Genomic DNA, 14,488 nt, shown 5'->3' with positions numbered 1-14,488 from the left:
AATGAGCCTGCAAAGCCGCCCGTCTGCCATGAGCCTGCAAAGCCGCCCGTCTGCCATGAGCCTACTGAGCCGTCCGCCAGACAGGAGCCGCTAGAGCCGCCAGCCAGACAGGAGCCGCTAGAGCCGTCCGTCAGACAGGAGCTGCCAGAGCCGCCAACCAGACAGGATCTGCCAGAGCCGCCAACCAGACAGGATCTGCCAGAGCCGCCAACCAGACAGGATCTGCCAGATCAGTCAGCCGGCCATGAGCAGCCAGATCCGTCAGCTAGCCATGAGCAGCCAGATCCGTCAGCTAGTCATGAGCAGCCAGATCCGTCAGCTAGCCATGAGCAGCCAGATCCGTCAGCTAGCCATGAGCAGCCAGATCCGTCAGCTAGCCTTGAGCAGCCAGATCGGTCAGCTAGCCATGAGCAGCCAGATCCGTCAGCTAGCCATGAGCAGCCAGATCCGTCAGCTAGCCATGAGCAGCCAGATCCGTCAGCTAGCCATGAGCAGCCAGATCCGTCAGCTAGCCATGAGCAGCCAGATCCGTCAGCCAGCCATGAGCAGCCAGATCCGTCAGCCAGCCATGAGCAGCCAGATCCGTCAGCCAGCCATGAGCAGCCAGATCCGTCAGCCAGCCATGAGCAGCCAGATCCGTCAGCCAGCCATGAGCAGCCAGATCCGTCAGCCAGCCATGAGCAGCCAGATCCGTCAGCCAGCCATGAGCAGCCAGATCCGTCAGTTAGCCATGAGCAGCCAGATCTGTCAGCCAGTCATGGGCCGTCCCTCAGTCCGGAGCTGCAGTCCCTCAGTCCGGAGCTGCCATTCCTCAGTCCGGAGCTGCCATTCCTCAGTCCGGAGCTGCCCCTTATCCTGGTGCTGCCCCTTATCCTGGTGCTGCCCCTTACCCTGGTACTGCCCCTGACCCTGGTACTGCCCCTGACCCTGGTACTGCCCCTGACCCTGGTACTGCCCCTTACCCTGGTACTGCCCCTTACCCTGGTACTGCCCCTTAGTCCGGAGCTGCCCCTTAGTCCGGAACTGCCCCTTAATGCTATGGGGTTAATGTGGAGGGGGGTCATTTGGAGGAAGCTAAGGAGGCGGTTAGGGACTATGGTGACGTGGGGACCACAACCAGAGCCGGAGCCGCCACCGTGGATGGAAGCCCACCCAGACCCTCCCCTAGACTGTGTAATGGTGCGCCCGGAGTTCGCACCTTAAGGGGGGGGTTATGTCACGCCCTGGCCTTAGTATTCTTTGTTTTCTTTATTATTTTAGTTAGGTCAGGGTGTGACATGGGGAATGTTTGTGTTTTGTCGGTTTTGGGTGATTATATGGTAAAGGGGGTGTTGGGTGTATTGTATGGGTTTGTGTGTAGTGCATGTGTCTAGCGTTGTCTATGTTGGTTTAGTTGTTTAGGAGAGTCTATGGTTGCCTGAATGAGTTCCCAATTAGAAACAGCTGATTTCTGTTGTCTCTGATTGGGAGCCATATTTAGGGTAGCCATAGGCTTTCATGTGATGTGGGTAATTGTCTATGTAGAACGTTTGTAGCCTGTGTGTGTATGTGCACAACGTTATTTAGCTTCACGGTCGTTTGTTGTTTTGTATAGTTTGTTAAAGTGTGTCGTGTTTATTTTCGTCATCTTTTAAAAATAAAAGAAGATGGCATATTTTCCTAAAGCTGCGTTTTGGTCCATCAATCCTCCACACGATCGTGACACTGACTACTGTGAGACCAGTCAGGGAGTTTATACATACTCCACCTTGCATTGCTCGGTGCTTCATGTGGTCATCAATTTTTTTAAATTTTATTTTACAGAACGTATGAAATGTTACGCTGCCATACTGTACACTAGTATACTGTACCTTGACGCACATGAAGATGGTGATAGGGAAGAGGAACAGCGTAACGATGAGAGAGATTCCGAAGAGAAGCCAGCCACAACATCCCAGAGAGCCAGAGCTCTTATCTACGCAGGAAGGAATTCACCAACAATACAGGTTAGTCTGACTGACGTATAATAATACGATAATACTATAACAACTACATGGATATGAATACAATACATACAGTATAATGACTATACGTATCATAACTTTATCAATCAAATCAAATTTAAATTTTAAACGTAGAATGCTTACTTAGAAGCCCCTTTCCCCAACGATGCAGAGTTTTAAAAAATTATGAAAATAAAAAATAACACAAGGAATAAATATACAGAAGATTGAAGCTATATACAGAGAGTACCAGTACGATATAACTGTACAGGGGTAGGAGGTATTTGAGGCATATTTGTTCATGAAGGCAGGGGTACGAGGTATTTGAGGCAGATGTGTTCATAAAGGCAGGGGTACGAGGTATTTGAGGCAGATGTGTTCATAAAGGCAGGGGTACGAGGTATTTGAGGCAGATGTGTTCATGAAGGCAGGGGTACGAGGTATTTGAGGCAGATGTGTTCATAAAGGCAGGGGTACAAGGTATTTGAGGCAGATGTGTTCATAAAGGCAGGGGTACGAGGTATTTGAGGCAGCTGTGTTCATAAAGGCAGGGGTACGAGGTATTTGAGGTGTTCATAAAGGCAGGGGTACGAGGTATTTGAGGCAGATGTGTTCATAAAGGCAGGGGTACGAGGTATTTGAGGTGTTCATAAAGGCAGGGGTACGAGGTATTTGAGGTGTTCATAAAGGCAGGGGTACGAGGTATTTGAGGTGTTCATAAAGGCAGGGGTACGAGGTATTTGAGGTAGATGTGTTCATAAAGGCAGGGGTACGAGGTATTTGAGGTGTTCATAAAGGCAGGGGTACGAGGTATTTGAGGTGTTCATAAAGGCAGGGGTACGAGGTATTTGAGGCAGATGTGTTCATAAAGGCAGGGGTACGAGGTATTTGAGGCAGATGTGTTCATAAAGGCAGGGGTACGAGGTATTTGAGGTGTTCATAAAGGCAGGGGTACGAGGTATTTGAGGCAGATGTGTTCATAAAGGCAGGGGTAGGAGGTATTTGAGGTGTTCATAAAGGCAGGGGTACGAGGTATTTGAGGTGTTCATAAAGGCAGGGGTACGAGGTATTTGAGGCAGATGTGTTCATAAAGGCAGGGGTACGAGGTATCTGAGGCAGATGTGTTCATAAAGGCAGGGGTACGAGGTATCTGAGGCAGATGTGTTCATAAAGGCAGGGGTACGAGGTATTTGAGGTGTTCATAAAGGCAGGGGTACGAGGTATTTGAGGTGTTCATAAAGGCAGGGGTACGAGGTATTTGAGGCAGATGTGTTCATGAAGGCAGGGGTACGAGGTATTTGAGGTAGATGTGTTCATAAAGGCAGGGGTACGAGGTATTTGAGGTAGATGTGTTCATGAAGGCAGGGGTACGAGGTATTTGAGGTGTTCATAAAGGCAGGGGTACGAGGTATTTGAGGTGTTCATAAAGGCAGGGGTACGAGGTATTTGAGGTGTTCATAAAGGCAGGGGTACGAGGTATTTGTGGTTGAGAAAATGGTAAAACACTTCAATGTGAGGCTAAATATGAGTGCAGAGCAAGCAGATGGATGAACGGAGCCATGGAGTGAATGGATATTCTCCAATTAAAATATATTTATGTCCAGGACGATGGTTAACCTGTGTCTGGGAAACAATCGCAACATGTCATAGTATAGTCCACTTTGTATTGTATGGCATGGTATGATATTGTATTGTATGGTTTTGTATTGTATAGTAGTGTATGGTATTGTATTGTATAGTAGTGTATGGTATTGTATTGTATAGTAATGTATTGTATGGTATTGTATGATATTGTATTGTATGGTATTGTATTGTATGGTATTGTATTGTATGGCATGGTATGGTATTGTATTGTATGATATTGTATTGTATGGTATTGTATTGTATGATATTGTATTGTATGGTATTGTATTGAATGGTATTGTATTGTGTCATATTGTATTTTATTGTATTGTATGACATTGTATTGTATTGTATGGCATTGTATTGTATTGTATGGCATTGTATTATATTGTATGGCATTGTATTATATTGTATGGCATTGTATTGTATTGTATGACATTGTATTGTGTCATATTGTATTGTATTGTATGGCATTGTATTGTATTGTATGGCATTGTATTGTATTGTATGGCATTGTATTGTATTGTATGGCATTGTATTGTATGAAATGGTATTGTACTGTATGGTAAGGTATTGTTCGGTATGGCATTGTATTGTATTGTATTGTATGGCTTTGTATTGCTTGGTATTGTATTGTATTGTATGTTATTGTATTCTATAGTAGTGTATGGTATTGTATAGTAGTGTAGTGTATTGTATTGTAGTGTATGGTATTGTATTGTATTGCATTGTATTGTATAGTAGTGTATGGTATTGTATAGTAGTGTATGGTATTGTATTGTATAGTAGTGTATGGTATTGTATTGTATGGTATTGTATTGTATAGTAGTGTATGGTATTGTATTGTATAGTAGTGTATGGTATTGTATTGTATAGTAGTGTATGGTATTGTATTGTATAGTAGTGTATGGTATTGTATTGTATGGTATTGTATTGTATAGTAGTGTATGGTGTTGTATAGTAGTGTATGGTATTGTATTGTATTGCATTGTATTGTATAGTAGTGTATTGTATTGTATAGTAGTGTATGGTATTGTATTGTATTGCATTGTATTGTATAGTAGTGTATTGTATTGTATAGTAGTGTATGGTATTGTATTGTATAGTAGTGTATGGTATTGTATAGTATAGTAGTGTATGGTATTGTATTGTATAGTAGTGTATGGTATTGTATAGTAGTGTATGGTATTGTATAGTAGTGTATGGTATTGTATAGTAGTGTATGGTATTGTATTGTAGTGTATGGTATTGTATAGTAGTGTATGGTATTGTATAGTAGTGTATGGTATTGTATAGTAGTGTATGGTATGGTATTGTATGGCATTGTATTGTATTGTATGGCATTGTATTATATTGTATTGTATGGCATTGTATTATATTGTATGGCATTGTATTGTATTGTATGACATTGTATTGTGTCATATTGTATTGTATTGTATTGTATGGCATTGTATTGTATGGCATTGTATTGTATTGTATGGCATTGTATTGTATTGTATTGTATGGCATTGTATTGTATTGTATGGCATTGTATTGTATTGTATGGCATTGTATTGTATTGTATGGCATTGTATTGTATTGTATGACATTGTATTGTATGAAATGGTATTGTACTGTATGGTAAGGTATTGTTCGGTATGGCATTGTATTGTATTGTATTGTATGGCGTTGTATTGCTTGGTATTGTATTGTATTGTATTGTATAGTATAGTAGTGTATGGTATTGTATAGTAGTGTATTGTATTGTAGTGTATGGTATTGTATTATATTGTATTGCATTGTATTGTATAGTAGTGTATGGTATTGTATTGTATAGTAGTGTATGGTATTGTATAGTAGTGTATGGTATTGTATTGTATAGTAGTGTATGGTATTGTATTGTATAGTATAGTAGTGTATGGTATTGTAGTGTATGGTATTGTATAGTATAGTAGTGTATGGTATTGTATAGTAGTGTATGGTATTGTATAGTAGTGTATTGTATTGTATAGTAGTGTATAGTAGTGTATGGTATTGTATTGTATAGTATAGTAGTGTATGGTATTGTAGTGTATAGTAGTGTATGGTATTGTATAGTAGTGTATAGTAGTGTATGGTATTGTATTGTATAGTATAGTAGTGTATGGTATTGTATTGTATAGTATAGTAGTGTATAGTAGTGTATGGTATTGTATTGTATAGTATAGTAGTGTATAGTAGTGTATTGTATAGTATAGTAGTGTATGGTTTTGTATGGTATTGTATAGTAGTGTATGGTATTGTATGGTATTTTATTGTATGGTATTGTATTGTATAGTAGTGTATGGTATTGTATAGTAGTGTATGGTATTGTATTGTATAGTATAGTAGTGTATGGTATTGTATTGTATAGTAGTGTATGGTATTGTATTGTATAGTATAGTAGTGTATGGTATTGTATTGTATAGTAGTGTATGGTATTGTATAGTTGTGTATGGTATTGTATTGTATAGTAGTGTATGGTATTGTATTGTATAGTATAGTAGTGTATGGTATTGTATTGTATAGTATAGTAGTGTATGGTATTGTATTGTATAGTAGTGTATGGTATTGTATAGTAGTGTATTGTATTGTATAGTATAGTAGTGTATGGTATTGTATTGTATAGTAGTGTATGGTATTGTATTGTATTGTATTGTATAGTAGTGTATGGTATTGTATTGTAGTGTATGGTATTGTATAGTAGTGTATGGTATTGTATTGTATTGTATGGTATTGTATAGTAGTGTATGGTATTGTATAGTAGTGTATGGTATTGTATAGTAGTGTATGGTATTGTATAGTAGTGTATTGTATTGTATAGTAGTGTATGGTATGATATTGTATAGTAGTGGATGGTATTGTATTGTATATTAGTGTATGGTATTGTATTGTGTAATCGTGTATGGTATTGTATAGTAGTGTATGGTATTGTATAGTAGTGTATGGTATTGTATTGTAGTGTATGGTATTGTATTGTATAATCGTGTATGGTATGATATTGTATAGTAGTGGATGGTATTGTATTGTATAGTAGTGTATGGTATTGTATATTAGTGTATGGTATTGTATTGTAGTGTATGGTATTGTATTGTATAATCGTGTATGGTATTGTATAGTAGTGTATGGTATTGTATAGTAGTGTATGGTATTGTAGTGTATGGTATTGTATAATCGTGTATGGTATTGTATATTAGTGTATGGTATTGTATAGTAGTGTATGGTATTGTATAGTAGTGTATGGTATTGTATAGTAGTGTATGGTATTGTATAGTAGTGTATGGTATTGTATAGTAGTGTATTGTATTGTATAGTAGTGTATGGTATTGTATAGTAGTGTATGGTATTGTATAGTAGTGTATGGTATTGTATAGTAGTGTATTGTATTGTATAGTAGTGTATGGTATTGTATTGTATAGTAGTGTATGGTATTGTATAGTAGTGTATGGTATTGTATTGTAGTGTATGGTATTGTATAGTAGTGTATTGTATTGTATAGTAGTGTATGGTATTGTATAGTAGTGTATGGTATTGTATAGTAGTGTATGGTATTGTATAGTAGTGTACTGTATTGTATAGTAGTGTATGGTATGGTATTGTATAGTAGTGGATGGTATTGTATAGTAGTGTATTGTATTGTATAGTAGTGTATTGTATTGTATTGTATTGTATTGTATTGTATGGCATTGTATTGTATTGTATGGCATTGTATTGTATGGCATTGTATTGTATGGCATTGTATTGTGTCATATTGTATGGCATTGTATTGTATTGTATTGTATGGCATTGTATTGTATTGTATGGCATTGTATTGTATTGTATGACATTGTATTGTATGAAATGATATTGTACTGTATGGTAAGGTATTGTTCGGTATGGCATTGTATTGTATTGTATTGTATGGCTTTGTATTGCTTGGTATTGTATTGTATTGTATGTTATTGTATTCTATAGTAGTGTATGGTATTGTATAGTAGTGTATTGTATTGTAGTGTATGGTATTGTATTATATTGTATTGCATTGTATTGTATAGTAGTGTATGGTATTGTATTGTATAGTAGTGTATGGTATTGTATAGTAGTGTATGGTATTGTATTGTATAGTAGTGTATGGTATTGTATTGTATAGTATAGTAGTGTATGGTATTGTATAGTAGTGTATGGTATTGTATAGTAGTGTATGATATAGTATGGTAGTGTATGGTATTGTATAGTAGTGTATTGTATTGTATAGTAGTGTATTGTATTGCATAGTAGTGTATGGTATTGTATAGTATAGTAGTGTATGGTATTGTATTGTATAGTATAGTAGTGTATGGTATTGTATTGTATAGTATAGTAGTGTATGGTATTGTATAGTAGTGTATAGTAGTGTATGGTATTGTATTGTATAGTATAGTAGTGTATGGTAGTGTATGGTATTGTATAGTAGTGTATGGTATTGTATAGTAGTGTATTGTATTGTATAGTAGTGTATGGTATTTTATTGTAGTGTATGGTATTGTATAGTAGTGTATGGTATTGTATTGTATAGTAGTGTATGGTATTGTATTGTATAGTATAGTAGTGTATGGTATTGTATAGTAGTGTATGGTATTGTATTGTATTGTATGGTATTGTATAGTAGTGTATTGTATTGTATAGTAGTGTATGGTATGGTATTGTATAGTAGTGGATGGTATTGTATAGTAGTGTATGGTATTGTATAGTAGTGTATTGTATTGTATTGTAGTGTATGGTATGGTATTGTATAGTAGTGGATGGTATTGTATAGTAGTGGATGATATTGTATTGTATAATCGTGTATGGTATTGTATATTAGTGTATGTTATTGTATAGTAGTGTATGGTATTGTATAGTAGTGTATGGTATTGTATTGTAGTGTATGGTATGGTATTGTATTGTATAGTAGTGTATGGTATTGTATAGTAGTGTATTGTATTGTATAGTAGTGTATGGTATTGTATAGTAGTGTATTGTATTGTATATTAGTGTATGGTATTGTATAGTAGTGTATGGTATTGTATAGTAGTGTATGGTATTGTATTGGAGTGTATGGTATGGTATTGTATTGTATAGTAGTGTATGGTATTGTATATTAGTGTATGGTATTGTATAGTAGTGTATGGTATTGTATAGTAGTGTATGGTATTGTATATTAGTGTATTGTATTGTATAGTATTGTATAGTATAGTAGTGTATGGTATTGTATAGTAGTGTATGGTATTGTATAGTATAGTAGTGTATGGTATTGTATGGTATTGTATTGTATAGTAGTGTATTGTATTGTATAGTAGTGTATTGTATTGTATGGTATCTTATAGTAGTGTATGGTATTGTATTGTATTGTATGGTATTGTATAGTAGTGTATGGTATTGTATTGTATAGTAGTGTATGGTATTGTATTGTATAGTAGTGTATGGTATTGTATAGTAGTGTATGGTATTGTATTGTATAGTATAGTAGTGTATGGTATTGTATTGTATAGTAGTGTATTGTATTGTAGTGTATGGTATTGTATTGTATGGTAGTGTATGGTATTGTATTGTAGAGTAGTGTATGGTATTGTATAGTAGTGTGTGGTATTGTATTGTATAGTAGTGTATGGTATTGTATTGTATAGTATAGTAGTGTATGGTATTGTATAGTAGTGTATGGTATTGTATTGTATGGTATTGTATAGTAGTGTATGGTATTGTATTGTATAGTAGTGTATGGTATTGTATTGTATAGTATAGTAGTGTATGGTATTGTATAGTAGTGTATGGTATTGTATAGTAGTGTATGGGATTGTATAGTAGTGTATGGTATTGTATTGTATAGTAGTGTATGGTATTGTATTGTATAGTAGTGTATTGTATTGTATAGTAGTGTATGGTATTGTATTGTATAGTAGTGTATGGTATTGTATAGTATAGTAGTGTATGGTATTGTATTGTAGTGTATGGTATTGTATAGTAGTGTTTTGTATTGTATAGTTATGTATGGTATTGTATTGTAGTGTATGGTATTGTATTGTATAGTAGTGTATGGTTATGTATGGTATTGTATAGTATAGTAGTGTATGGTATTGTATTGTATAGTAGTGTTTTGTATTGTATAGTAGTGTATGGTATTGTATTGTATAGTAGTGTATTGTATAGTATAGTAGTGTATGGTATTGTATTGTATAGTAGTGTTTTGTATTGTATTGTATAGTAGTGTATGGTATTGTGTATGGTATTGTATTGTATAGTAGTGTATGGTATTGTATAGTAGTTTTTGGTATTGTATTGTATAGTAGTGTATGGTATTGTATTGTATAGTATAGTAGTGTATGGTATTGTATAGTAGTGTATTGTATTGTATAGTAGTGTATGGTATTGTGTATGGTATTGTATTGTATTGTATTGTATACTAGTGTATGGTATTGTATAGTAGTGTATGGTATTGTAGTGTATGATATTGTATAGTAGTGTATGGTATTGTATAGTAGTGTATTGTATTGTATAGTAGTGTATGGTATTGTATTGTATAGAAGTGTATTGTATTGTATTGTATAGTAGTGTATGGTATTGTATAGTAGTGTATTGTATTGTATAGTAGTGTATGGTATTGTGTATGGTATTGTATTGTATTGTATTGTATACTAGTGTATGGTATTGTATAGTAGTGTATGGTATTGTGTATGGTATTGTATTGTATTGTATTGTATACTAGTGTATGGTATTGTATAGTAGTGTATGGTATTGTAGTGTATGATATTGTATAGTAGTGTATGATATTGTATAGTAGTGTATGGTATTGTATAGTAGTGTATGTTATTGTATAGTAGTGTATGGTATTGTATAGTAGTGTATGGTATTGTATTGTATAGTAGTGTATGGTATTGTATTGTATACTAGTGTATGGTATTGTATAGTAGTGTATCGTATTGTAGTGTATGATATTGTATAGTAGTGTATGATTTTGTATAGTAGTGTATGGTATTGTATAGTATAGTAGTGTATGGTATTGTATAGTAGTGTATGGTATTGTATAGTAGTGTATTGTATTGTATAGTAGTGTATTGTATTGTATGGTATTGTATAGTAGTGTATGGTATTGTATTGTATTGTATGGTATTGTATAGTAGTGTATGGTATTGTATTGTATAGTAGTGTATGGTATTGTATTGTATAGAAGTGTATGGTATTGTATTGTATAGTAGTGTATGGTATTGTATTGTATAGTATAGTAGTGTATGGTATTGTATTGTATAGTAGTGTATTGTATTGTAGTGTATGGTATTGTATTGTATGGTAGTGTATGGTATTGTATTGTAGAGTAGTGTATGGTATTGTATAGTAGTGTGTGGTATTGTATTGTATAGTAGTGTATGGTATTGTATTGTATAGTATAGTAGTGTATGGTATTGTATAGTAGTGTATAGTAGTGTATGGTATTGTATTGTATAGTAGTGTATGGTATTGTATAGTAGTGTATGGTATTGTATTGTATGGTATTGTATAGTAGTGTATGGTATTGTATTGTATAGTAGTGTATGGTATTGTATTGTATAGTATAGTAGTGTATGGTATTGTATAGTAGTGTATAGTAGTGTATGGTATTGTATTGTATAGTAGTGTATGGTATGGTATTGTATAGTAGTGTATGGGATTGTATAGTAGTGTATGGTATTGTATTGTATAGTAGTGTATGGTATTGTATTGTATAGTAGTGTATTGTATTGTATAGTAGTGTATAGTAGTGTATGGTATTGTATTGTATAGTAGTGTATGGTATTGTATTGTATAGTATAGTAGTGTATGGTATTGTATTGTAGTGTATTGTATTGTATAGTAGTGTTTTGTATTGTATAGTAGTGTATGGTATTGTATTGTAGTGTATGGTATTGTATTGTATAGTAGTGTATGGTATTGTATGGTATTGTATAGTATAGTAGTGTATGGTATTGTATTGTATAGTAGTGTTTTGTATTGTATAGTAGTGTTTTGTATTGTATTGTATAGTAGTGTATGGTATTGTGTATGGTATTGTATTGTATAGTAGTGTATGGTATTGTATAGTAGTGTATGGTATTGTATTGTATAGTAGTGTATGGTATTGTATTGTATAGTATAGTAGTGTATGGTATTGTATAGTAGTGTATTGTATTGTATAGTAGTGTATGGTATTGTGTATGGTATTGTATTGTATTGTATTGTATACTAGTGTATGGTATTGTATAGTAGTGTATGGTATTGTAGTGTATGATATTGTATAGTAGTGTATGATATTGTATAGTAGTGTATGGTATTGTATAGTAGTGTATTGTATTGTATAGTAGTGTATGGTATTGTATTGTATAGTAGTGTATGGTATTGTATTGTATAGTAGTGTATGGTATTGTATAGTAGTGTATGGTATTGTATAGTAGTGTATGGTATTGTATAGTAGTGTATGGTATTGTATAGTAGTGTATGTTATTGTATAGTAGTGTATGGTATTGTTTAGTGGTGTATGGTATTGTATTGTATAGTAGTGTATGGTATTGTATTGTATACTAGTGTATGGTATTGTATAGTAGTGTATGGTATTGTAGTGTATGATATTGTATAGTAGTGTATGATATTGTATAGTAGTGTATGGTATTGTATAGTAGTGTATGGTATTGTATAGTAGTGTATTGTATTGTATAGTAGTGTATGGTATTGTATAGTAGTGTATGGTATTGTATACTAGTGTATGGTATTGAATAGTAGTGTATTGTATTGTATAGTAGTGTATTGTATTGTATTGTATAGTAGTGTATTGTATTGTATTGTATAGTAGTGTATGGTATTGTATAGTAGTGTATGGTATTGTATACTAGTGTATTGGATCAACATCTCTCTCTGAGACTAGTATCACATGTCCTCTGGTCTCTCTCTGAGACTAGTATCACATGTCCTCTGGTCTCTCTCTGAGACTAGTATCACATGTCCTCTGGTCTCTCTCTGAGACTAGTATCACATGTCCTCTGGTAACTCTGAGACTAGTTTCACATGTCCTCTGGTCTCTCTCTGAGACTAGTATCACATGTCCTCTGGTAACTCTGAGACTAGTATCACATGTCCTCTGGTCTCTCTCTGAGACTAGTATCACATGTCCTCTGGTCTCTCTCTGAGACTAGTATCACATGTCCTCTGGTCTCTCTCTGAGACTAGTTTCACATGTCCTCTGGTCTCTCTCTGAGACTACTTTCACATGTCCTCTGGTCTCTCTGTAACTAGTATCACATGTCCTCTGGTCTCTCTGTAACTAGTATCACATGTCCTCTGGTCTCTCTCTGAGACTAGTATCACATGTCCTCTGGTCTCTCTGAGACTAGTATCACATGTCCTCTGGTCTCTCTCTGAGACTAGTATCACATGTCCTCTGGTCTCTCTCTGAGACTGGTATCACATGTCCTCTGGTCTCTCTCTGTAACTAGTTTCACATGTCCTCTGGTCTCTCTGAGACTAATATCACATGTCCTCTGGTCTCTCTCTGTAACTAGTTTCAGGTGTCCTCTGGTCTCTCTGAGACTAGTATCACATGTCCTCTGGTCTCTCTGTGACTAGTTTCACATGTCCTCTGGTCTCTCTGTGACTAGTTTCACATGTCCTCTGGTCTCTCTGAGACTAGTTTCACATGTCCTCTGGTCTCTCTGTGACTAGTTTCACATGTCCTCTGGTCTCTCTGAGACTAGTTTCACATGTCCTCTGGTCTCTCTGTGACTAGTTTCACATGTCCTCTGGTCTCTCTGAGACTAGTATCACATGTCCTCTGGTCTCTCTGGTCTGTTTGTGACTAGTATCAATTGTCCTCTGGTCTCTCTGGTACTCCTGAGTCATTGTTGTGTCTAGTAGTGAGGCAACACCTTCTCCTCAGAGCCTCCAACAAGCGCTCCCACACACGCACGTACACACACGCACGCAGACACACACACAAACCACCCAGATAATTAGGTAAAGAATCAATCCCTCCTAAAATGGTCAAATCTCATCACTTTTTCAGTTTATAATATCCATGTCATCTACTGTTAAAATTATTTTATTCCCATTGCATGTATAGAATTTCTCTCTCTCTCTCTCTCCCCTCCTCTCTCTCTCTCTCTTCTTTATTGCCAAAGCAAGTGAAATAGATCATTAACAAAAGTGAAATAAACAATAAAAAATGAACAGTAAACATTACACTCACAAAAGTTCCAAAGGAATAGAGACATTTCAAATGTCATGTTATGTCTGTATACAAGTGTTGTAACGATGTGTCTCTCTCTCTCTGAATCATCCCATTTCCATGTAAGGTCCACGTACCTTCTAGGATCTGTTCAGTGCTGATCTGGACCTTTCCCTGGGACACCATGTCTCTCTCTAGTCCTGCCTGGTGCTCTGTACTCAACCTTTATTTAACCCCAGTCAGTCCAATAGTTTCAGAAATACCACCTATACCTGCAGCTATTAATACTCAGAGCAACATGAACGTTAAAGACTGAAAAACTGGTTAGGAACTAAGTATATTTGTAACAGCACCTCCTCAGAAGCCTGGTCGGACAGAGCAAGTCTGTCTGTCTGTCTGTCGGTGTGTGTCTGTCTGCCGTTGTGTGTCTGTGTGTGTGTGTCGGAGGGACGGTAGGCAGGTGGGGATATGTACCTGTGTCCTCTCTCCCACTAGGGTGTGGCCTGTCCTTAATGATCTGTTTCTGTCCGAGCTCTGAGAGAGAGAGCTCTGTCGATGCTGCAGTCCCCCGATACAGTGTGGCAGACAGGAGAGGCTCATTAACAACACAATTAAAATCCACTGGAACTTGTACTTAGCTAGTGACGCGTGTTTATTCTATTGTATATCTTTATATCTTATAGTTTTGTCATGAATGTGAGTCCTGTGATGAGTGTATACGCTC

At 35.9% G+C, this 14,488-nt stretch overlaps 1 protein-coding gene across 1 annotated transcript in view; it reads right to left on the bottom strand.

The window, feature by feature from the left end:
* The window catches only part of stoml3a (stomatin (EPB72)-like 3a), a 32,255-nt gene extending 18,305 nt beyond the window's left edge, over window positions 1–13,950 (bottom strand). Inside the window, exons 1-2 of the mRNA XM_055880856.1 lie at window positions 13,902–13,950; window positions 1,851–1,954 (exon numbers count right to left, since the gene is read on the bottom strand). Coding sequence (XP_055736831.1) covers window positions 1,851–1,954; window positions 13,902–13,950 — 153 coding nt within the window. The remainder of the gene's footprint in view (window positions 1–1,850; window positions 1,955–13,901) is intronic.
* Between the last annotated feature and the right edge of the window lie 538 nt (window positions 13,951–14,488).

Source organism: Salvelinus fontinalis, chromosome 24, assembly GCF_029448725.1.
Source record: "Salvelinus fontinalis isolate EN_2023a chromosome 24, ASM2944872v1, whole genome shotgun sequence".
In the NCBI taxonomy this organism is placed as follows: domain Eukaryota; kingdom Metazoa; phylum Chordata; class Actinopteri; order Salmoniformes; family Salmonidae; genus Salvelinus; species Salvelinus fontinalis.
The sequence above is the reverse complement of the archived record's forward strand: the minus strand, read 5'-3'. Positions and strand labels throughout refer to the sequence as shown.